The sequence below is a fragment of the Salvelinus fontinalis genome, chromosome 2 (assembly GCF_029448725.1).
Source record: "Salvelinus fontinalis isolate EN_2023a chromosome 2, ASM2944872v1, whole genome shotgun sequence".
Classification (NCBI taxonomy): Eukaryota; Metazoa; Chordata; class Actinopteri; order Salmoniformes; family Salmonidae; genus Salvelinus; species Salvelinus fontinalis.
Window position 1 is genome coordinate 68,592,049 of NC_074666.1, and position 26,529 is coordinate 68,618,577.

Consider the following 26,529-nt stretch of genomic DNA (forward strand, 5'->3'; position numbering starts at 1 on the left):
TAGCCCAAACAACTACCTCTTCCCCTACTGTATTTATTTATTTAGCCCCTTTGCACCCCATTATTTATATTTCTACTTTGTACATTCTTCCACTGCAAATCTACCATTCCAGTGTTTTACTTGATATATTGTATATGCCACCATGGCCTTTTTTTGCCTTCACCTCCCTTATCTCACCTCATTTGCTCACATTGTATATAGACTTATTTTTCTACTGTATTATTGACTGTATGTTTTGTTTATTTCATGTGTAACTCTGTGGTGTTGTATGTGTCGAATTGCTATGCTTTATCTTAGCCAGGTCGCAGTTGCAAATGAGAACTTGTTCTCAACTGGCCTACCTGGTTAAATAAAGGTGAAATAAAATACATTTTTTTTAAATACTATAAAAAGAAATGTTTTTTTTTTTTTTGCTAAACAACTGAAATATCACATTTACATAAGTATTCAGACCCTTTACTATATACTTTGCTGAAGTACCTTTGGCAGCGATTACAGCCTCATGTTTTCTTGGGTATGACGCTACAAGCTTGGCACACCTGTATTTGGGGAGTTTCTCCCATTGTTTTCTGTATATCCTCTCAAGCTCTGTCGGGTTGGATGGGAAGTGTCACTGAACAGCAATTTTCAGGTCTCTCCAGAGATTTTTGATCGGGTTCAAGACCGGGCTCTGGCTGGGCCACTCAAAGACATTCAGAGACTTGTTCCGAAGCCACTCCTGCGTTGTCTGGGCTGTGTGCTTAGGGTTGTTGTCCGTTGGAAGGTCAACCTTCGCCCCAGTCTGAGGTCCTGAGCGCTCTGGAGCAGGTTTTCATCAACGATCTCTCTGTACTTTGCTCTGTTCATTTTCCCTCGATGCTGACTAGTCTCCCAGTCCCTGCCAGTGAAAAACATCCCCACAGCATGATACTGCCACCCCCATGCTTCACCGTAGGGACAGTGCCAGGTTTCCTCCAGACCAGAGAATCTTGTTTCTCATCGTTTGAGAGTCCTTTGGGGGCCTTTTGGCAAACTTCAAGCGGGCTGTCATGTGCCTTTTACTGAGGAGTGGCTTCCGTCTGGCCACTCAACCATAAAGGCCTGATTGGTGGAGTGCTGCAAAGATGGTTGTCCTTCTGGAAGGTTCTCCCATCTCCACAGAGGAATTCTGGAGCTCTGTCAGAATGACCATCGGGCTTTTGGTCACCTCCCTTTCCCAGATCTGTGCCTCGCCACAGTCCTGTCTCGGAGCTCTATGGACAATTCCTTCGACCTCATGGCTTGGTTTTTGCTCTGACATGCACTGTCAATAGGGCTGTGGAGGTCAAGACATTTTTTGAGATGGTAATTGTCAAGCAAATAACTGTCGGTCTCACAGTAATTGACCGTTAATTACCAAACACATTTAGCATCTCCTGGCTTCCACACATAGCCTACAAGCCACTGATGCAGACCTTTGGAACATCTACATTTTAAAAGTCTAATAAATCCATGTAATACAGCCTACACCTTCACAATAAATCCATTATTTATTTTAGACAGGTCTAAAGAAGCATGATATGAAGTAAATGTAGTCTACAGCAGAATAGCACACTGAGTTGTCCTTATGTCAGGTCCTGATCTGGCTATGCCAAATGGCTGTGGGCTACACTAGTTAATTTAGCAGACAAGATTTTCTTAAAATTTTAGACAGGTCTAAAGAAGCATGATATGAAGAAAATGTAGTCTATAGCAGAATAGCACACCCTGAGTTGTCCTTATGTCAGGTCCTGATCTGGCTATGCCCAATGGCTGTGGGCTACACTAGTTCATTTAGCAGACAAGATTTTCTTAAAATTTTAGACAGGTCTAAAGAAGCATGATATGAAGAAAATGTAGTCTATAGCAGAATAGCACACCCTGAGTTGTCCTTATGTCAGGTCCTGATCTGGCTATGCCCAATGGCTGTGGGCTACACTAGTTCATTTAGCAGACAAGATTTTCTTAGAATTCCGTGGCATTATTTTAATTTGAGAGCACATGCGGGCAGCTATTCTGTGTTGAGGGATTAAAAAAGAAATAGGTTCTCCTATATGCTTAATTTAGAGTTATTATTGTAACTTTAGGTTTTCTACAAAACGTTGGGATATATGTTTTGACTTATCAGGAGAACCTGAGCCCTGGGACCATACGTCGGGACTGCCGGGCGTGGTGGCTCCTTGCTGTCTCCAGTCCGCCTGGCCTTGCTGCTGTTCCGGTTTCAGCTGTTCTGCCTGCGGTTATGGAACCGCCACCTGTCCCAGATCTGTTGTTTTTCAACTCTTAATGATCGGCTATGAAAAGCCAACTGAAAATTATTCATGATTATTATTTGACCATGCTTGTCACTTATGAACATCTTGGCATAGTTCTGTTATAATCTCCACCCGGCACAGCCAGAAGAGGACTGGCCACCCCTCATAGCCTGGTTCCTCTCTATGTTTCTTCCTAGGTTTTGGCCTTTCTAGGGAGTTTTTCCTAGCCACTGTGCTTCTACACCTGCATTACTAGCTGTTTGGGGTTTTAGGCTGGGTTTCTGTACAGCACTTCGAGATATTAGCTGATGTACGAAGGGCTATATAAAATAAACTTGATTGATTGATATATTGTAAGGCTGTATGATGATTTGAAAAAAGTTGCTTGAAAGGCATGAGCCCCGCTTTGTTTTTTTTGCGCAGGCTGTACACACTTCATTAGTCTCTCATTCACAATTTGACAATCACTTGATAATGACTAAAATTTCACAGCGGCATCCCCTTTGTGGCTGCATTGCACCCTAAAAAAATCCATGCCTTTTGCGGCCCGGAGTGGTGCGTTGTGCCTTTCTCCCGGAGTGCTGCGTTCTCCTAAGCACCTCTCACTCACATGGCTCTCCATCACGTGATCGGGTCTTTCTCACAGGCTACAAGTGCAGAAAGACACATAGGGGACACAACTGCATGTGTCCTTATCCAATTCCGAGGTGCATAACCATTATAAAGATATTGGAAGAACTGTCCACATTTACTTTCCGTCAGCAAACAAGACGAGTAGACCTAACGAATAGCAAAAGCACTAGCCTATGTCAATCTACTATCCCACATAGTAGAAAAGTCAACCTATTCTATTCTGTGCGAGAAATAAATATTCCAAACATAGTCTGGGACAGCTGTGGGATGCAATAGATCTTAAATTAAAACAGCTACTAGCATAAAAAAAATGTGGCTGATGCAACAGATCAGAACGTTTAGCTTAAAATGTTGATAACTATCAGGCTATTTCTTCACATTATAAGCGCAACAATGCGCACATGGCGAAGGCTATAAGCGTGAATGTTCCATTAGTGGGCGCATATGCATGTGTTTGTCACGTTCCTGACCTATTTCTGTTAGTTTGTTGTATGTGTTAGTTGGTCAGGACGTGAGTTTGGGTGGGCATTCTATGTTTTCTGTTTCTATGTTGGTTTATGGGTTGCCTGGTATGGCTCTTAATTAGAGGCAGGTGTTTGGCGTTCCTCTAATTAAGAGTCATATTTAGGTAGGTGTTTTCACAGTGTTCGTTGTGGCTGGTTGTCTCCTGTGTTTGTGTATGTCGTTGCGCCACACGGGACTGTTTTCGGTTTGTTTGTTTTTTCGGTTTATGTAGTCTGTTCCTGTTTCATGCGTTCTTCGTTATATGTAAGTTCTTATGTTCAGGTGCGTCTACGTCGTTTGTTGTTTTGTTAGTGTATAATCGAGTTCGTGTTTTCTTTAATAAATATGTCTTCAAACTCCGCTGCATATTGGTTCAATCCCTGCTCCTCCTCTTCTGATGAAGAGGAGGAGGAAAGCCGTTACAGAACCACCCACCAATCCAGAACCAAGCGGCGTGAGTTCGAGCGGGATACTACACAGGAATCATGGACTTGGGAGGAGGTATTGGAAGGTAAAGGACACTGGGCTCACATTGGGGAATATCGCCGCGCTCGTGAGGAGATGGAGGCAGCGAGAGCCCAAGAGCGGTGGTATGAGGAGGCAGCAAGGAGACGTGGCTGGAAGTCCGAGAGGAGACCCCAAAAATTTCTTGGGGGGGGATCTAAGAGGTAGTGGGCCGAGGGCAGGTAGGAGACCTGCGCCCACTTCCCAGGCTTACCGTGGAGAGCGGGAGTACGGGCAGGCGCCGTGTTACGCAGTAGAGCGCACGGTGTCTCCTGTACGAGTGCATAGCCCAGTGCGGGTTATTCCACCTCCCCGCACTGGTAGGGCTAGATTGGGCATTGAGCCAGGTGTCATGAGGCCGGCTCAACGCGTCTGGTCTCCAGTGCGTCTCCTCGGGCCGGCTTACATGGCACCAGCCTTACGCATGGTGTTCCCGGTTCGCCTACATAGCCCGGTGCGGGTTATTCCACCTCCCGCACTGGTCTGGCTACGGGGACCATTCAACCAGGTAAGGTTGGGCAGGCTCGGTGCTCAGTAGAGCCAGTACGCCTTCACGGTCCGGTATTTCCGGCACTACCTTCCCGCCCCAGCCCAGTAACCCCAGTGCCTACACTACGCACCAGGCTTCCAGTGCGTTCCCAGAGCCCTGTTCCTCCTCCACGCACTCTCTCTATGGTGCGTGTCTCCAGCCCGGTGCCTCCAGTTCCGGCACCGCGCACTAAGCCACCTGTGCGTCTCCTAAGTCCTGTGCACACTGTTGTTTCTCCCCGCACTCGTCCTGAGGTGCGTGCCCTCAGTCCGGTACCACGCACCAGGCATATAGTGCGCTTCGAGAGGTCAGTGTGCCCTGTCCCTGCTCCCCGCACTAGGCTTGAAGTGCGTGTCCTCAGTCAGGTGCCTCCAGTTCCGGCACCACGCACCAAGCCTACAGTGCGTCTCAGTCGGCCAGAGTCTGCCGTCTGCCCAACGGCGCTTGAACTGCCTGTCTGCCATGAGCCTGCAAAGCTGCCCGTCTGCCATGAGCCTACAGAGCCTTCCGCCAGACAGGAGCACCCAGAGCCTTCCGCCAGACAGGAGCAGTCTGAGCCATCCGTCTCCGCAGCGCCATCTGAGCCATCCGTCTCCCCAGCGCCGTCTGAGCCATCCGTCTCACCAGCGCCGTCTGAGCCATCCGTCTGTCCCGAGCCATTAGAGCCGCCCGTCTGTCCCGAGCCGTCAGAGCCGATAGTCAGTCAGGAGCCGCTAGAGCCAGTCGTCAGTCAGGATCTGCCAGAGCCGCCAACTAGACAGGATCTGCCAGAGCCGCCAACCAGACAGGATCTGCCAGAGCCGCCAACCAGACAGGATCTGCCAGAGCCGCCAACCAGACAGGATCTGCCAGAGCCGTCAGTGAGCCATGAGCGTCCAGAGCCTTCAGCCAGCCATGAGCGTCCAGAGCCTTCAGCCAGCCATGAGCTGTCCCTCAGCCCAGAGCGGCTATTTATTCAGAACTGCCTCTCAGTCCAGAGCTGTCTCTCTGTCCGGAGCTGCCTTTCAGTCCGGAGTTGCCCCTCTATCCTGAGCTACCTCTCTATCCTGAGCTACCTCTCTATCCTGATCTATCCCTCCGTCTTGAGCTGTCCCTCTGTCCTGAGCTATCCCTCTGTCCCGGTGCTGCCCCTGTTGTCGAGGTTACCAAAAGGATTTAGTGGGGGTAAGATGAGGGTGGACATTCATAGGGGGAAATGGAAGCTGGGATTGACTATGGTGGGGTGGGGACCTCGCCCGGAGCCTGAGCCACCACCGTGGTCAGATGCCCACCCAGACCCTCCCCTAGACTTTGTGCTGGTGCGCCCGGAGTTCGCACCTTATGGGGGGGGTTATGTCACGTTCCTGACCTATTTCTGTTAGTTTGTTGTATGTGTTAGTTGGTCAGGACGTGAGTTTGGGTGGGCATTCTATGTTTTCTGTTTCTATGTTGGTTTATGGGTTGCCTGGTATGGCTCTTAATTAGAGGCAGGTGTTTGGCGTTCCTCTAATTAAGAGTCATATTTAGGTAGGTGTTTTCACAGTGTTCGTTGTGGCTGGTTGTCTCCTGTGTTTGTGTATGTCGTTGCGCCACAAGGGACTGTTTTCGGTTTGTTTGTTTTTTCGGTTTATGTAGTCTGTTCCTGTTTCATGCGTTCTTCGTTATATGTAAGTTCTTATGTTCAGGTGCGTCTACGTCGTTTGTTGTTTTGTTAGTGTATAATCGAGTTCGTGTTTTCTTTAATAAATATGTCTTCAAACTCTGCTGCATATTGGTTCAATCCCTGCTCCTCCTCTTCTGATGAAGAGGAGGAGGAAAGCCGTTACAGTGTTGCTTTTATTATAAAGGTGCATTTTTATGGTAAAAACAACTTCCCCAAACTTGAAACTCACACGATGCTTATGTATGCCAGTTGGGCTCTAAACTCCTTGTAAAGCGGATTCATGTGCTTAATTTACAGAAGATATTTGGCCACTTCTGATACAAACCTTAACAAAACATATTTGCCTATGGGCTAGGCTACATGAGGTGTGCGACTATGATTAGGGGGGGGGGGGGCAGGTTTGTATGCTGGGCATCATTCACAAGTGATGATATTTAATTCACAAGTGATGGGATCCATCTGTTTTTCATAGAGGTTTTCTCCCGCAATTGCATAGCCTATAGACATGTTGCGCAACATGAGCTCATGGGCTCTCATGAAGTGTTTTAGTTTCTCAAAAACATTTGCATTGATGTCAGAGTCATTAGAGGAACAATGGAGTGCTGAGTACCAGGCAGGCAGTTAGCACGTTTGGTAGGCTACTAATGCCCATCAGCAGCATCAGAGCTTGGAGAAGTCTAATCACCATGACTAAACAGTCATGTGGAATTTGACTGCCTTCATGACTCGTGACCGCCGGTGTGGTGGTAATATGGTCACAGAAACAGCCCTAACTGTCAACTGTGGGACCTTATATAGACAGGTGTGTGCCTTTCCAAATCATGTCCAATCAATTGAATTTACCACAAGTGGACTCCAATCAAGTTGTAAAAACATTCCAAGGATGATCAATGGTAACAGGATGCTTATGTAAATAAGGTATTTCTGTTTTTTCTTTTTAATACATTTGCAAACATTTCTAAAAACCTGTTTTTGCTTTGTCATTATAGGGTATTGTGTGTAGATTGATGAGGAAAAATTGTATTTAATCAACTTCAAAATAAGGCTGTTACGTAAACAAAATATGGAAAAAGTCAAATGGGTCTGAATACTTTCCGAATGCACTGTATATGACAAGAATGAGCACAAAGCTCAAACGTGAGACTTTATAATATAAGTCAGGCTTCAATCTGATCGAACTTTGACCGCAATGCACGTTTTAAAGTAACTTTAATTCATATCATTATTAAGTTGTAGGAAGTCTCTTTCACAGACATGTCAAATGAGAGGGTAGCTAAGTCAAATGATTGGTTCATTCAACTCGTGTTCATAATAGGCCTACCACATTCCAACCATATTTTTAACAAAAAATATGCTCAGCATGTGGTGGAAACATGGAAATGACCTGAATGAAGCTAATATATGACAGTATTTCAAGTGCCACAGATGCCTGGGGTTATTGATAAAAATGCCTAGAAGTCTCAAGCCAGTTACTCAGAACGATAGTAATTGAAAGCACCTTCAAGCGCAGTTGAGAAGACAGACATGCTATGCTTCTACAACTTCCAGTCCATTGTCTGCATGACTTGACTGACAGCACTGAGCACATCATGACTACTTCGAGTTCAGTGCTCCTGACCACAGGTCCAGGCTGGTGGCAGGATTCCTTTCCAACTGTAAGACATTTTCTCACTGCTGCTGTCCCATCTTGTCCAGTGAGGTCTTCACTGAGGGCCTCGGATCTGAGGCATTTTCCTAATGCCACTTCCTATTGATACCAGCTTTTCTGCTAAAAGAGCTAGGGCCGTATCAAGCATCTCAAAGTAGGAGTGCTGATTTAGGATCGGTTTTGTCTTTTAGGACCTTGAGCGTGGCTGAGGCAAACCCATGACCAGCTCTGAAACCAGATTGCATAGCGGAGAAGGTACAGTGGGATTCGAAATGGTCGGTGATCTGTTTGTTGACTTGGGTTTCGAAGACCTTAGAAAGGCAGGGTAGAATAGATATAGGTCTGTAGCAGTTTGGGTCTAGAGTGTCTCCCCCTTTGAAGAGGAGGATGACCGCGGCAGCTTTCCAATCTTTGGGGATCTCAGACAATACAAAAGAGAGGTTGTTAAATATATTTAATACATTTTTATTAATACATTAATAACATCTCTAAAAACCTTTTTTTGCTTTGTCATTATAGGGTACTGTCTGTAGATTGCTGAGGGGGGGAAAACAATTTAATCCATTTTGGAATAAGGCTGTAAAGTAACAAAATGTGGAAAAAGTCAAGGGGTCTGAATTCTTTCCCGAATGCACTGTATACTACAAGACCGAAAGTATGTGGACACCTGCTTGATGAAACACTGATCAAAAATATAAACGCAACAATTTCAAAGATTTCAGGTCATGTAAGGAAATCAGTCAATTTAAATAAATTCATTAGGCCCTACTCTATAGATTTCACGTGACTGGGAATACAGATAAGCATATGTTGGTTACAGTACAGATACCTTAAAAAAAAGGTAGTGGCTTGGATCAGAGAACCAGTCAGTATCTGGTGTGACCACCATTTGCCTCGTGCAGTACGACACATCTTCTTAGAATAGAGTTGATTGGGGCCTGTGGAATGTTGTCTCATTCCTCTTCAATGACTGTGCAAAGTTGCTGGATATTGGTGGGAACTGGAACATACTGTCATGCACGTCGATCCAGAGCATCCACATGTTCAATGGGTGACGTGTCCAGTGAGTATGCAGGCCATGGAAGAACTGGGACATTTTCAGCTTCCAGGAATTGTGTATAGATCCTTGCAAAATGGGGCTGTGCATTATCATGCTGAAACATGAGGTGATGGCGGTGGATGAATGGCATGACAATGGGCCTCAGGATCTCGTCATGGTATCTCTGTGCATTCAAATTGCCATCGATAAAATGCAATTGTGTTCATTGTCCTTAGCTTATGCCTGCCTGTACTATAACCCCACCGCCACCATTGGGCACTCTGTTTACAATGTTGACATCAGCAAACCGCTTACCCACACACGGTTGTGAGGCCTGTTGGACGTACTGCCAAATTCTCTAAAATGGCGTTGGGGGCAGCTTCAATTCAATTCTCTGGCAACATATCTGGTGGACATTTCTGCAGTCAGCATGCAAATTGCACACTCCCTCAACACTTTTGACATCTTTGGCATTGGGTTGTGTGACATGGCATTGGGTTGTGTTATTGTCCCCAGCACAAGGTGCACATGTGTAATGATTAGCTTCTTGATATGCCACACCTGTCAGGTGGATGTAATATCTTGGCAAAGAAGAAATGGTCACTAACAGAGATGTAAACAAATTTGTGCACAAAATGTGAGAGAAATAAGCTTCTTGTGCACGTGGAAAATGTCTGGGATCTTTTATTTCCGCTCATGAAACATGGGACCAACACGTTACATGTTGCTTTTATATTTGTGTTTAGTGTATTTATACATACACAGTGCCTTCAGAAAGTATTCATACCCCTTGACTTATTCCCCCCCCCAAAAAAATTCAACCTAAAAGATTTTCTTTCTCAACCATCTTACACACAATACCCCAAAATGACAAAGTGAAAACATGTTTAGACAATTTTCTAAATGAAATACAGAAATATCTAATTTATCCTAAGTATTCACACCCCTGAGTCAATACTTTGTAGAAGCACTTTTGGTGGCGATTACAGCTTTGAGTCATCATGGGTATGTCTTTGCACATCTGGATTTATGGGGATTTTCTCCCATTATTCTCCCATTATTCTTTGTAGATTTTCTCAAGCTCTGTTAAGTTATATGGGGAACAGCAATCTTCAAGTCATTCCACAGATTTTCATTGGGATTTTCATCCATTCATTGTTCCCTCTATCCTTACCAGTCTCCCAGTTGCTGCCTGGTTTTCTCCAGATATATACTTTGCATTCAGAACAAAGAGTTACATTTTCTGCATCCTTAGACGACATAATCTTTTGCCTTATGATCTCAAAGTCTTTCACGTGCCTTTTTGCAAAGTTCAGGTGTGCTGTCATGTGCTTTTTTTTCAGGAGTGGCTTCCGTCTGGCCGCTCTCCCAAAAAGCCCAGATTGGTGAAACTCTGTAGAGACTGTTGTCCTTCTGGCAGGTTCTTCCATCTCAGTCAAGGAACGCTGTGGTTCTGAGTGGTCATTGGGTTCTTGGTCACCTCCCTGACCAACGTCCTTCTTGTGCAGTTGCTCAGTTTGGTCGGACGGCCAGCTCTAGGCAGAGTCTGTGTAGTTCTATATTTTTACCATTTCCCAATGATGGAGACCACTGCTCTTGGAAACTTTCAACACTGTAGAAATGGTTTTATACCCTTCCCCAGATATATGCCTCATTACAATTCTACAGACAGTTCCTTGGACTTCATGGTACAGTTTCTGCTCTGACATGCATTATCAACTGTAGGACCTTATATAGACAGGTGTGTTTCTTTATAAATCATGTCCAAACAATTTAATTGGCCACAGGTGGACTCCAATCAGACAGGATGACTAAAGGAAATTGGGTGCACCTGAGCTCAATTTGGAGTGTCATAATAAATGGCTGTGAATACTTAAGTTGAATATTTCTGCATTTCATTTTCAATAAATGTGCAACATTTTCTAAAAACATGTTTTCACTTTGTCATTATGGGGTATTATGTGTAGATGGTTGAGAAAACAATTATAGTTTGAATTCAGGCTGTAACACAACAAAATGTGGAATAAGTCAAGGGTTATGAATACTTTCTGAAGTCACTGTATATTACTCAGTATTAGTGACATTCTACATTTTCACGAGGTGATAGGCCTACCACTGTTTTCTGTCAGTATCATTCATACCATCTCACCTCACATGCAACTAGTTCATTTCAGGCTTGATCGAAGGCCTACTTGGGTTTCTGTGTTTGTTCTTGCTCCAGCTGTGAGTCTGTATTTACTATTTTACATGTTTTACTATTTATATCTGATCTGTAAACCACATTTAAACAGATATTCACACATCAGTTTCCAGCCCCTCAGTTTAAATTTGTCTCTGACCACCTCCCCACATCTACATTTTTCACTAATTCCTTCTCTCTCTCTCTCTGGCTGTCTATCTCACCTGCTGCTTCAGTGTGTCACAGTAACCCTGGTCTTGAAGCCTACCTCTGCACCTAGCTCTGCTGGGTGTCCCACACTCTCGCTGCATGCAATGTCAGGGTAATTGACGAGTCAGAACCAGGATCAACTTGGACTCGGGTAGACGTAACATAGTAAATGTAAATCTGTGACACGCCAATTAGTATGATACGTTTTGTATGGTACTATGTATTAATTTGTGGATGTCCAGCATCCATTCCGTATGATATGTTACGAATTCCAATTTGTTATGGCTAACCTTAACTAGGTGGCTAATGTTAGCTAGGCTAGGGGTTTGGAGTTAAGGTTAAGGTTAGGGGAAGTGTTAGCTAACATTCTAAGTATTTGCCAAATAGCTAAAAAGTAGTTGGAAAGTTGCTAATTAGCTAAAATGCTAAAGTTGTCCATAATGACATTTGAACACGCAACCTTTGGGTTGCTAGCCATTCACGTTATACACCTACCCATCCACCCGACCAACCACCCTACTTTAGTTTTTGTCTTAAGTAACCTTCTGTCAGATGTATTATTATTTTATTTTACCCCTTTTTTTCCCCAATTAGTAGTTACAGTCTTGTCTCATCACTGCAACTCCCGTACAGTTGGGAGAGGCGAAGGTCGAGAGCCGTGCGTCCTCCGAAACACAACCCAACCAAACCACACTGCTTCTTGACACAATGCCCACTTAACTTGGAAGCCAGCCGCACCAATGTGATAGAGGAAACACCGTGCACCTGGCGACCGTGTCAGTGTGCACTGCGCAGGAGTGGCTAGTGCGCGAGGCGACAAGGACATCCCTGCCGGCCAAACCCTACACTAACCCGGACGACGCTGGTCCAATTGTGCACCGCCCCATGGGTCTCCCGGTCGCGGCCGGCTGCGACAGAGCCTGGACTCTAACCCAGAATCTCTAGTGGCACAGCTAGCACTGCGATGCAGTGCCTTAGACAGTGGTCTTCTGTCTGATGTAACCATAGCGAATGTAACATATCATACTAATTTGAGTGTCCCGGATTTACGTTTACTATGTTATATCATGAGACCAAGCGGGCAGGATATGAGTCATCACTTTTGTTTCTAACTGGCTGCTAAAAAGAGCACGGCCACTACAGGGTGGGAGGGAGGCCCTTCTCCGAGCTTCTCTTCCCACCTCATTTAGATACTGTATAACGATTGTTGGGTCATCAATAATGGACTTTGGGTGAACTAGCCCTTTAAACCCATTTCTATTATGGAACTGGAGCTGTAATTCACAACGCTGTCAGCTCACGACTCATTCATCTCAGCCTGCCAAGATTGGGATGCCAGTTAAGGCCACCTGTTTGTTGCAGCAAGAGCTTTGCTCATTTTCCTCTTGAGCCACTCATGTTCTCCATAGAGGACAACAGAAGCACTTTTAGCTTGAGAAATATCACAAAGGAACTCCTAAGAAATACCCCAAAAAATGCATACAAATATTAGTTTATATATTGTTTATTTATCCAAGTAGGTTGCATGCAGGTTAAAAAAATGTTATTGAGAGATGTGGGCCACGACTTGTACACTTGATCCATGAACATGTATTTCATCAGTTGGTTGTAAATGTAGCTGCTACTTTCAAAGTGAGTGACTGTGTCTCTTCAGCTCTACACTTGGTAAATGAGAGTGAGTGCACGGGAGCATCTGTACCGCCCAGCATCAGTCACACAAGTAATGCCACTAATGTTATACTGTCCCCACTGACACCAACTCGCTATGTTCTTACCATTCAACCTGTACTGTAACATCACTGCATGTGGTACTGCAATATTGTAAATACAAGAACTGCAAGTGAAGTGAATGGAACAAACTGTTAGTGTATGCCTTGTCGAGCACTGCTCACTGTGGGATCGCTGTATTTCCCCACGAATGAAAATGGAACACAGCAGCAACAAGCCTCATGGTTATGCTTATTCCCTGAGGTAGTCGAAGCAAATTAGGCATTTTACAATGTGTGAACTGTGTGGTGTGTATGTGCGTGCATGCATGTGTCTATATGCATACATCGACTTACGAGCATGTGTGTGTGTTGATGTGTTGGAGAACGGGCACGCCTGCCTGAGCTTGTGCAACACCGAAAAATCACAGATGGAATCAGACTGAGTGGGAAAGCAGTCAGCAGACAGCCCTTTGAGACCGTGGTGGAACTAGGACCCAAGCAAAGCATAGGCCTCAGTCTTAAGGGAGAAAATAATGGAGCTAAAGACAGGAATTTAGGAGGCCAAGCTACACTAGAGTAGAGCTATAAGAGGAAAGCTCTAGTTTTGGCCCTTGTACAACAGAGGACGAGACAGCCTCTGCCTGTGTGAAAAGCCAGAGAGATACTGTATTATTGCCCTCCTGGGCCTGCCTGCTATCTGGCCAACATTACAGGAATAGACTGTGTGAATCTGCTGTAAAACCACTTGTTGTAAAGTTACCTGAGCTCTATTGGATAGTTTCTGTATTCATCAACATCAATCAACAACTCCTCACCTTTTTTGAGGCTACATACCAATACCATGCTCTTGTATCCTTCTATTGTGTTTTCCCTTGTATCCTTTCCTTAGTAATTTTCCAATCAGAAACAAAAACCTTGGTTTGGTGAAAGCCATATGGTACAATTAAAGCCCACTATCCAGCTGGGTAGGATGTTGCTTTCAACTATCCAGACCTTTCTAATCAAGGGGAGCAAGGAACAGAATCATTGTAGACTAAGGGGCCCCACTCACCCTTTGTTTTGGCTGGTATTACAGCCAATCGTTCACTTATAGTATCCCATTGAAATCGATGCATTACTTGGTGAAAATTCGACTTAAGTGGAAGTTAGGATTCTCCCCACAATCTATAGTCTGGGTTTCCCACTCTGACGATGTGGCCGATTCTGTCAGAGATAGATGATCAAGGGAGAGGGAATTCCCAGTTCCTTACCCAAATAAACACTGTCTGGGCTGGGAACACAAGGGAATAGAAAGAAGGAGAGAAGGAGGGGGGAGGGGTGGACTGAAAAAGAACAATGAGCCCAAGGCGGACGAGGTAGAAGAGTTAGTCTTCCCAGCCACTCAATGGGTGCCATCATCGAATCATTACCGAGTGAGAGTCGAGGAAGCCCTTTCAGAGTAGCTGTTAGCTTGATAAGCACTTACAGTAGAGCAGTATTGAACACAACAATCCTCACAGGCCCTCTCTAGAGATGGTAAATGAAATACATAGCTGTATTAGATGACAGTGATAGAAGGAATTTGGTTGTAAGGGAAATTAATTGATCTATTTATTGTCTCGCCGGACTGTTGTGAGTGTGTGGTGGGATGCAGGGCATTTGTGTATGTGTGTGAGAGAGAGGGAGAGAGAGAAGAGAGAGAGATGTATAACACTATTGTATGGATGGTGGGCATTCTGTATGTTTACATGGCAGCATTGGGGATTTCAGCACCATGGAGAGCAAAACACTCGCATTGCAGTGGAACTCCTAGGCCTGTATTCACAAACCTTATGAGAGAGAGAGAGGTATCAATTACAGTGTTACCTGGGTCACCTCTCAATATGCACACACACAATGGATCATAGCTACTTATTCTTACTCATGGTTTATTTTCACAACACACCCAGTTCTTGTCTCTGTCTTCTTATGGCAGATATGACACATCTCTCTCTCGCACGCACGCACGCAGGCACACACGCACGTACGCAGGCACGCACGCAGGCACGCACGCACACACACACTAACCCTAATTGTGACCATACACCTAACCCCTAAGCCTAAAATAGCCCTTCTCCTTATGGGGACCAGCAAAATGTCCCCACTTGTCAGAATTGTCCTTGTTTTACTATCCTTGTGAGGACTTCTGGTCCCCACAAGGATAGTAAAACCAAACCACACACACACACACACAGTTGCCGTTGACACAGTAATGTACACTTGCTGTCTGTGAAAGCTAACGCTTTAGTACTGTCTGCTGTATTCAGTGTCCAACTGAATACGCCATGTGTTTGTGTATTTGTTGAGTCAGAGCATTGGGATCCAGCATCAGAATATCTTTTTACACATTATTATTCAGGATACATCATTCCCAGACATACTGTAGCCCATAACAAGGTTATTGTTCTTGCAGTAGTAGACTGACTTAGTTTATCAATATAATGCTCAACCTATATCTGAATCTATTCCTTATTCGTGGATATACATGACTTTAGAACCAGTATGAATCAGAGTAAAACCATTCCACGTAGGTATCATAAAATGTAAATGCTAGTGATATTCCGTGTTCTGTGCGTCTTTCTTTGTCTTTCCTGCCTCGCCACAATGAGGCTGTCGTGTAGACTTCCAGTAGTGTGTTGCCTGCAGGGGGCCCAGTGGAATAGAGCCACTCACACTCATACACACTCACTGGTATGTGCACACCACACACACCTACACTCATGCACATGCACTGCGCACACACGCACACAGACAAATAGGTTTCAAGGGTCTACACGGAGAAATGTGCAAACTCCTGACGCATGCACATACATTCTCACAAGTATGCACACACGTATGCACGCACACACACAAACACATACATTCTCACATGTATGCACACACGTATGCACGCACACACACAAACACTCGTGTTTTATGTAAATCTGTCAGGCATTAACTGCAATAAACAAGCACGCACCTACCTGATCCTGCTCGTCTCTACAACTATCAAGTAGACAGAAACCACCACCATTTCACAAGAGAAAGGGGGCCCCAAAACACCTGAAACGACTTTTTCCTGCAATCTAGAGCCAAAGATATGTATATCTTTCTGCATAGTTATCTAAGCATTCCTCTTCACCTGTTCAATTGTAATTTTAACTAATAATGATGCACATTTATTCTTTTGAACTTGTATGCCTTAGGAGTTTGGTACAACTGCCACACTGGTATATAGTACCATAACCCAAGAATTAAAGCAAGTTTAGTATTCTCTAAAGTTTAGCAACCTTTCCAGCAGGCATGCAAGCTAAGATAGTCAGACAAGATACTTTAACTTGATTTATAGCCTGAAATGGCTTGGTAGCTAGTTATGAGATTGGTAGATTTGGAACCTATCTAGCTGGATAAAGCCAACTTCATAAAAATGCTAGGTTGGCTACTATTACATTTATCATTATATTATAATTTATTCATAAAGTTGGAATCAATAGGCTACATAGATTGATCAAGTTCATTTAAAAACGTACCTCCTGTGAATCATGCCCATCACCGGCAGCTAAAAAAAAAAAAAAAAAACTGTGTGTGTGTGTCACTCTACACTCTCTCTCCCCTCCACTGACGATACTGTTTGCGCTCACTAGAGTAGCTAACATCCTGTCTCGCATATCTTTGCTCCTTGGTGCACCTTGGAAGGAAACACTTACTAGGAAGAAGAGGGGGTGGTACTCTGGCTGGCCCAGTTAGTGTCCCCCCCCCCTGCAAATTACAGCTGGAAAAACATGGGCTAAAAACCCTTCAAATGTTTAGTAATTCATTTAATATCTGACAAATTAAAAAACAGTACACATCTGAGGGGGAAGATGCCCTTGTGCCACCTATGGGCATGATGCCTGTCTAGTTTTTTTCTCCCTAATTTCGTGATATCCAATTGGTAGTTACAGTCTTGTCCCATCGCTGCAATTCCCGTAGCGAAAGTTGAGAGCCACGCGTCCTCCCGAAACACGACTCTGCCAAGCCGCACTGCTTCTTGACACACTGCTCACGGCCGCACCAATGTGTCGGAGGAAACACAGTACGCATGTCGATGTGCCCTGTCCGCCACAGGAGTCGCTAGAGCGTGATGGGACAAGGACATCCCGGCCAGCCAAACCCTCCCCTAACTCGGACGACGCTGTGCCAATTGTTTGTCGCCTCATGGGTCTCCCGGTCTCAGCCGGCTGCGACACAGCCCTGGATCGAACCTGGATCTGTAGTGCCTCAAGCACTGCACTACTCGGGAGGCCGCCTCTGTCTACTCTGATAACCGTTGGAAGCCAAAGACCTGTGGGTGCTCTCTCTTTTTCTGGCTAAAATGACACATGTCTATTCTTAGTGCCTGAGCCTATTATGTGGGTGACAGGAGTTGGGCAAGAGAGACTCTTTTAGCAGGACTGGCTACAGTAAATCCCACTGGGTGGATCTGTTGGCTATGGCTTTCAGGGAGATGCTGGATCCCTAGGGTGGTATTGTGTGTGTGTGTGTGAGAAAGATTGTATCAAACACACATTACAAATATGAGTATGGGCCTGTTTTATGACTGTTAGGCTCTGTGGTCACTGTGTGTGAATAGAATATACACTGTCCTGGTCAGTGGGTACACCACGGTATGTTACAGGTTTTACCCGCAAAGCAGTATGCCAGGTTCAGGCTATGTGACAATGGTGTGTGTGTATACGTGTTTGTGTACGCGCATGCGCCGTGTTTGTGTATACGTTTGTGTGTAGTGTACTTGTGTGTGTCAAAATCAAAACCAACTTAGCTCTTAACCTAAGCAGCATACAAACCAAGATACTAACCAAAGGGACAAAATAGGCCTCATTGAAAAGATGTTAAACAAGACTTGATCCTAAGTGTTTTGTAGTGAGGCTGCATGCAGTCCCTCCTTTAAAGCCAGTAGCCCACACATTTGAGAATACCACACATAGACTGGTTTCTCAGAGTAAATGTACTTTGTATTTATTATGGATCCCCATTAACAGCTGCCAAGGCAGCAGCTACTCTTCCTGGGATCCAAACACATTAAGGCACTTACATCACATATAAAACAAAATATAAAATAGTACATCATATAACATTATTCCACCACTACATACAGTATATACAATACAAAATGTATAATACCACCATAAAACAATATTACAATGTACATGTGTGTAGAGTGCGTGTGTCTGTACCTTTGTGTGTGTCTCTTCACAATCCCCACTGTTCCATAAGGTGTATTTTTACTTGTTTTTAAAATCTGATTCTACTGCTTGCATCAGTTACCTGATGTGGAACAGAGTTCCATGTAGTCATGGCTGTTCTGAGCCAATTGTCATTTTCCTAAGTCCCTCTTTGTGGCACATGACGACACGACTGAACAGTAGTCCAGGTGCGATAAAACCAGGGCCTGTAGGATCTGCCTTGTTGATAGTGCTGTTAAGAAGGCAGAGCAGCGCTTTATTATGGACAGACGTCTCCCCATCTTAGCTACTGTTGTATCAATATGTTTTGACCATGACAGTTTACATTCCAGGGTTACTCCAAGCAGTTTAGTCACCTCAACTTTCTCAATTTCCACACTATTCATTACAAGATTTAGTTGTGGTTTAGGGTTTAGTGAATGATTTGTCCCAAATGCAATGTTTTTAGTTTTGGAAATGTTTAGGACTAATTTATTCCTTGCCACCCATTCTGAAACTAACTGCATCTCTTTGTTAAGTGTTGCAGTCATTTCAGTTGCTGTAGTAGCTGACATGTATAGTGTTGAGTCATCCGCATACATAGACACTCTGGCTTTACTCAAAGCCAGTGGCATGTCATTAGTAAAGATTTTAAAAAGTAAGGGTCTAAACAGCTACCCTGGGGAATTCCTAATTCTACCTGAATTATGTTGGAGAAGCTTCCATTAATGAAAACCCTCTGTGTTCTGTTAGACAGGTAACTCTTTATCCACAACATGGCAGTCGGTGTAAAGCCATAACACATACGTTTTTCCAGCAGCAGACTATGATCGATGTCAAAAGCCGCGCTGAAGTCTAACAAAACAGCCCCACGATATCTGTATCATCAACTTCTGTCAGCCAATCATCAGTCATTTGTGTAAGTGCTGTGCTTGTTGAATGTCCTTCCCTATAAGCGTGCTGAAAGTCTGTTGTCAATTTGTGGTCTGTAAAATAGCATTGTATCTGATCAAACACCATTTTTTCCCAGAAGTTTACTAAGGGTTGGTAACAGGCTGATTGGTCGGCTATTTGAGCCAGTAAAGGGGGCTTTACTATTCTTGGGTAGCGGAATGACTTTTGCTTCCCTCCAGGCCTGAGGGCACACACTTTCTAGTAGGCTTAAATTGAAGATATGGCAAATAGGAGCGGCAATACCGTCCGCTATTATCCTTAGTAATTTTCCATCCAGGTTGTCAGACCCTGGTGGCTTGTCATTGTTGATAGACAACAATAATTGTTTCACCTCTTCCACAATCACTTTACGGAATTCAAAAGTACAATGCTTGTCTTTCAGAATTTGGTCAGATACACTTGGATGTGTAGTGTCAGCGTTTGTTGCTGACATGTCATGCCTAAGTTTGCTAATCTTGCCAACGAATAAATCATTAAAGAAGTTGGCAATATCAGTGGGTTTTGTGATGAATGAGCTTTTTTTCCCAAAATGTAATTTAAGGTGCTCTAAAGCTTTTTACTATCATTCTTTATATTTTTAATTTTATATATTTACATAGTATAGTTTATTTGCCAATCGGTCGTGCTGCCACTTATTTGCCATACCTTTCTCAACCATAAAATGTTTCAATTCCTCATCAATCTAAGGGGATTTAACCGTTTTTACGGTCATTTTCGTAAATGGGTGCTTTATCCTATCCTAGGTATTCCTTGAAGAGGTGGGGTTTCAGGTGTCTCCGGAAGGTGGTGATTGACTCCTGAAGGCACTGGTCACAGTTTGACATTTTTTCTAGAGTGGGCAGCTTGATGAAAGCCAGTAAATATTTAAATCACCAGGAAAATACACTTCTCTGTTGATCACATACATTATCAAGCATTTCACACATATTATCCAGATACTGACTGTTAGCACTTGGTGGTCTATAGCAGCTTCCCACAGGAATGGGCTTTACTCCTGAATGGGAAAACTGAAAAGCATATGGAATGCAGAATCTCGCTTGAACATGCTTTTGAGTTTAGGGTCCGTATTCATAAAGTGTCTCAGAGTAGGAGTGCCTTTAGATCAGTGCCGTTTCAATCATAATGAATAAGATTACATGGACAGGGGGGACCTCATCCTAGATCCGCACTTCTACTCGGACACGCTTATTGAATACGGGCCCAGGAGTAGAATAAATCTAGTTGATATGTTATATTTCTGATATAGCTCTACCTCACAACAGCCACTCACCCATTGACTTTGCATAAGGATGCATCTCAAAATAGCTTTGTATGGAAAGGTCTGCTGTTTAAAACTGTTTATACAGTAATTTGTTTAAGGGAGAGGATTGATACCCTTTTCATTCTATGTAATGATATATATACAGTCCCCCAGTGAAAGTCTACACACCACTTGCACAGTCTTGTAACGGCTCTCGTTGGTGGTATGAAGAGTGGACCAAGGCGCAGCGTGGTAAGTGTTCATGATTCCTTTATAAAAATTTAAAAAACACTCAAACAAAATAACAAACGTGAAAACGAAAGCACACAGTTCTGTCAGGCAGAAACACTGAACAGAAAACAAGATCCCACAACCTAATGGTGGGAAAAGGGCTGCCTAAGTATGATCCCCAATCAGAGACAACGATAGACAGCTGCCTCCGATTGGGAACCAAAAACAAAGAAACAGAAAACATAGAATGCCCACCCAAATCACACCCTGACCTAACCAAATAGAGAAATAAAAAGGCTCTCTAAGGTCAGGGCGTGACAAGTCTTCACATTTTGCTGCCTTAAAATTACATCGTAAATGGGATTCAATTCGATTTTTTTGCGATCTATCTCGACAACCTACTCCACATTTTCAAAGTGAAAGACAAATTCTAGAACATTTTCCAAATGACTTAGAAATACAAAATGAGGATGTATTGATTGCATATGTCTTCACACCACAGAATGAATCCTTGGTGGAAGCAATTTTGACAAAAACAATGGACATATGTTGCCCTAAGAGTTGTGCAAAGTTGGTAGAATATTATTCAAAACAATTCACAGCTCTAATGGCTGCGAAAGGTGTTTCCACCAAGTATTAACTCTGGGGTGTGAAGACATCAAGACATTTGTTTTTTTATTTCTAATTAATCTGGAAAATGTTCAATGACTTTCTTTCACTCTGAAAAAAAAAGTAGGTTGCGTAGAACTGTAGGAAAAATAATTTAATCCCTTTTTAGATTAAATGTTTAGGCAGCAAAATATGAAGACTGTGCAAGGGGTGTGTAGACTTTCACTAGGCACTGTATATATATAAATATATATATAAAAAATAGCAGCCCAAATCTGCTCTTGGTCAACCCTATTTGGCCTGTTAGTGGAATATCAGATAATTCAGATTTTTGGCATCTAAAAAAGATGCAATTATACAATGTTATCATTCAAGGCAGTACTATGCAATGACTAAGATATAAGGGACCAGTTGCTAGCATGGGCACTCCACTCTTCATAAAGACTGGGTCACTCTGAACTCTGCACCTCCCTTTGTGTAATGGTGGTGCAGCTGCTCGCTAGTCTCTCTCAGATCAGGGGTCTTAAATCAATGTGTGGCTGCTCACTAGGAAGCATAGACACAAGCATCCTCTCACTCTCTTCTGGTAGTTAGCTGTGTGCTCAGACTGTGACAGGCCCGTAGGCCATGGCCAGATGGCAGCACAGTTGCAATGCCAGGGGGGTAAGTGAGGAGGTTAGCTGGCATGGCATGGCAGTGGGTAAGGAGGTGGCCTGTTCAAGGGCACATTGTTAGTCCTCCAAGTGAAGAGGGAGAGGGGGGTGGGAGGAATGGATTTGAACAGGGCTGACCTGAGAAGACCCTGAATCTCAAATCAACCCCTAGCCCCTACCCCGTATACACTTGGATAGATAAGAGATGATTGGATAGGTGAAAGCGATATGGCAACAATTTTACCTGGCCTATCAGAGGGCATGATGGAGAAATTGACATATGAATATCTAGACAAAGCCATATCCTGAGCTTTGAATTGATTTCTGAAGGTTGGGGGATCCATTCGTTTTCACTGTGACACATGTCACTCTACAAGCCATGTGTATATGGTATGTGTGACCTCCATCAACTGTGACATTGCACCATGAAGTGTCCTTCAACAAATGCCCTTGAAACATGCTCATAAGGCATATGTTTGGTCTACTTATGCCATTGCACCTATGAACAGCCCACCTTTCAACTCTACCGTAGGACAACAGCCGTTTAGTTACAATCGTGTCTGTCGTGCATTCTGTCAGTCATGTTTTACGTCAGGTTACTTTTGTCATTAGAGAGACAGCTGGAAATGAATTGCAATGATTTGTTACAGCTGGCAGTATCTCACTCAGTGTAACGTATTACTGAGATGTGTCAGGGAAAGGCAAGCTAAGTAGCACCAAATACAGAGCAGGGTCGTGTTCATTAACGCACACAACATAACACATTTTATCATAATCTGCATTGGAAAACCAGCATTTATTATTGGACAAGTCTAACTAGTCCCTCCTTGTTTCAATCTGTTTTCTTCCGTTTGGTAGGAACATGACCCTGGTCTTGAAGTGTGTGAACAGTGAGGGAGTTCATCTTGGCTAGTCAGCAGGGCACAATTTGAAGAACTCTTAGCTACCACAGCTTCCACAATAACAGGGTATACATTACAACATATTAAGGCCTATATAAGATGCAAACGATGTTGTATGTTTTTCATAGTTTTATTGTGACCGTACAACAGTAACCTCACAACACTGTCAATCATGCTTGACAATATATATTTTGCTCTATATCTGAGCGTCACACATATCTCTGTTGATTGTGCACTTTGCCTTGGTTCAAAGAGACACTGGAGTCACAGGAAAATAGAGTGTATTAACATTGGATGTGCAGCAGCGATAACATATATTACTTTCGGAGGGTGAGATGTAGCTCAAATCTTTTTCATGTTGAATTTTGAATCTGTCCTGTCATATGTACATGAGTGGCAACCATAATGTCAGTTAAAATTACATTTGCTTTGTTCTCCTCACTTTCACAGTAAAATACTCGCTGTGGAGCTATACAGAGCAGGTTTGCTCTGTAGAAATGTTCCGGTTTTGAATTCACTGACAGCATGGTTAAACGGGGTGGGGTCCCCCGTGACATGCAGTACCACTGTAGTTCTGAGTTTAGTACACTGGGATTCTTTATCGAATCCTCATTATTATTAGGTAACATTGCAATGAATATGGATTTCTCCTATATTCTTCATATTTATAACATCCTTCTTAAAGTTTATAGTAGTCTAGCACGTGCGAAAACTAGAATACTGTATGCAGAGTCTACTATTAAAATCATTGGACTCTCATGAACACTTCTTATGCTGCAATCATAGATCCCCCCTTTTTTCACACAAAATGTATTTTGCCTAAATGTGATAGGTTGGGTAAGTCTTCCAGACTTTTAGCACTTGTAGGCTAGACACTCGCAACAGCTGGAAAACTAATACATACTGTGGACAATTTACATTACTGCAAAGAAATGGGGTGCTGCCTAAACACGATACCTGGATTTAATTCATCCAAATGCACATTAGCATATTCATTGAAATTGTATTGTTCACCACACGTGGTACAGCCCATTCACGATGGAAATTTTACATACTTTTTTAATATATCCCCATCCGGTGAAGAAACAAATTCTGAGCTTTCTCCAAATTCAATGTTATCTGTTACTCCATTTTTTAAAACAGGTTTCCCTCTATGGAAAATGTAGAAATACTTGATATACATTATGAATTACTGGGCTCTGATTGGCTACTGGAGATTCTCCTTCCGTATGGCAACAGCCTAGAATCCCCCCTCAACTCTCCTCTCCTCCCTCCCACCTAGCCCCCCCCTCCCCTTTTCTACTCACTGACCTCCTCCATGCTGCTTACCCCCTTCCCTGCATGCAGTTGGGCTGCTCTGCCTCCAAGGAGGCTCCTCTCCACCGACTGACTGCAGCATCTGGATGTTGTCGCCATGGCAACAGCAATGCCCCCCCCCCCCCCCCCCTTCCTCCTTTCTACCTCCTCCCCCCTTCTCTAATCTCGCTGTGCTCGCTGCCGCGTGTCTTCAGGCTTGACCTGGATTCTGTTGTGTGCTGGTTGACAGTTAGTCGGCCAGACGTGCGTGCCGGTCAACTGACTCGTTTCTCCATTATTTGGGGTCAAACTCCAGAGCCCGCTTCTCCTCCACATCCCATCCCATCCCATCCCATCCCATCCCATGCATTTGTAGAGAGAGAGAGAGAGAAAGAGGCATGTTGCACACGGCATCGGGGCTCTGTCCACCCTCCCTCTCCTGCACTGTACTTCAACAACACTCAGTGAGGTTTTCCAGTCATTTTCCCCCTCTTTTGTTGAAAGCCTCTGTAGCCTGTACTGACTACAGAAACCAAAATGTCTGCCTCCTGCCTGTTCCTGTTGTAGTGGGTTTAGTCACACTAATGTTTACCGCTTGGATTCTTTCTGGTATATTTATTGGACATTTCCTATGTATGTACCCTGTTTGTTTGTGATTGAATGTGAACACAACACATCACTAAGACTATGTGTACATCAGTGCAGCTGTTGTGTGGGCCTGTGGCCTTATGACTCACACGGTAATTCAATGAAACTTGATTCTCTTCTGATGTTGAGGAGGTGTTGATGTCAAATCAATCACCCCGGACGGTTTTCTGTACATACTCTGGTTATGTCTACATGAGAAACTTGTTTGGGTTGATGCACCTGTTTTGCTCTTGGCTGTGGCTTCTATATCCAGTGCTCCATCTTTAGTAGCTGTGGAGTCTTGCTGTAGAGTTTCTCTTCTCTAGTGTTAAAGGGGAGAGCTATAGGGAAACCATCTGTTAATCAAAATCAATTTATTTAAAGTAGGTTTAATTTGCATAATGAATAGGGTGAACATTGACACATGACATGATTTGCATAATTGCCTGCTAACTAATATCCATCCTCCCTGTCTGCTACACACCCCTCTGGTTGCAGTGGAGGTGATGGACCATCAGAGGGTGCTGCATACTGGCTGCCTGGTGTCGGGGGTGCACACCCCGCCCATCCGCCGCAACAGCAAGCTGGCCAGCCTGGGGCGCATCTTCAAACCCTGGAAGTGGAGGAAAAAGAAAAACGAGAAGCTGAAGCAGAGCTCCACAGGTGAGCGAGAGAGAGAGATGGGGGAAAAGAGAGAGCGAGAAAGAGAGACCCATATGGAAACTACACAAACATGCACACATGCAGGCGTAGTAGATGATGAGTAAAAGGACTCGAGTAATGCCCCAAATCTTTAAAATGGCTTCCTCTATCTCAACTTACCATGACCCCAAATAGGACTCTCCATTTCTGTCAGATCAGGGGTCATGAAAGAAAGGACACAAAAAGGAAGCCATTTCAGAATAGGGTCGTTCCATTTGAAATTAATCACTTTTTGACAGCACCAATATTGTATACCCCACCATACCATGAGACATCCATGTCTTCATCAATGAAAAATATTAACGGTTTGATATAATTTAAACGGTTACAATCAGGTTAGTCAAACTATTTTATAATTTATTTTTTAACCTTTAACATGAATTTTCTTAGTGCGTAAACTCTGATGTTTTTCATTTTCGCATATGCTGTAGCTTAGACCCTAATTTTCATCATCTGAGGTGTTTGTGTTGTACACGTCATCGGTTGAGACAGCTGCATACCCTTGAATACAGGGTGCGTGTAATTTCAATCACTTCAGGCCCCTACAGTTTAGCTGGTACACCGTTGACACTTAGAACTACCACAAAGATGTCCGCTGGTCTATCCACCGCCGAATGTCTACTTAAATGCGAATGTACATTCTATTATCTATATTTCTATGATTTCAATAGGTTCCCTATGGAAGATTGTCAGTATAATTGAAAACAAATGATATTCCCATTCAAGTCAACATTCTCTGATTCTCTATTCAAGCTACAACATATGCACAAACAAAAATGGGTGGGTGTATAACACGAACGTCGAGCAACCCAAAGGCTGTGAGTTTGAATCTCATCACGTGTAACTTTAGTATTTTAGCTACCCCTTCCCTAACCGTTACCCTTTAAACCAACCCTAACCCTAACCTAGCTAGCTAACGTTAGCCACCTAGCTAGCATTCGTAACAAATCATGCATTTTGCAAATTCGTAACACAATGTACATGTTTTGCTAATTCGTAACATATAATACAAATTGTAATTCTTCACATATCATACGAAATGGGGGGTGGCCATCCACAAATTAATACATACAGTATTTTTTGATTTATCCTTTATTTAACTAGGAAAGTCAGTTAAGAACAAATTCTTATTTACAATGATGGCCTACCGGGGAACAGTGGGTTAACTGTCTTGTTCAGGAGCAGAACAGACATTTTTACCATGTCAGCTCGGGGATTTGATCCAGCAACCTTTCGGTTACTGGCCCAACGCTCTAACCACTAGG

At 43.7% G+C, this 26,529-nt stretch overlaps 1 protein-coding gene across 2 annotated transcripts in view; it reads left to right on the forward strand.

The window, feature by feature from the left end:
- LOC129824211 (phosphatase and actin regulator 3-like) overlaps positions 1–26,529 on the forward strand; it is a 61,586-nt gene that overhangs the window by 5,258 nt on the left and 29,799 nt on the right. For both annotated transcript variants that reach the window (XM_055883684.1, XM_055883693.1), the window contains exon 2: positions 25,061–25,225. In XM_055883684.1, coding sequence (XP_055739659.1) covers positions 25,061–25,225 — 165 coding nt within the window. The remainder of the gene's footprint in view (positions 1–25,060; positions 25,226–26,529) is intronic.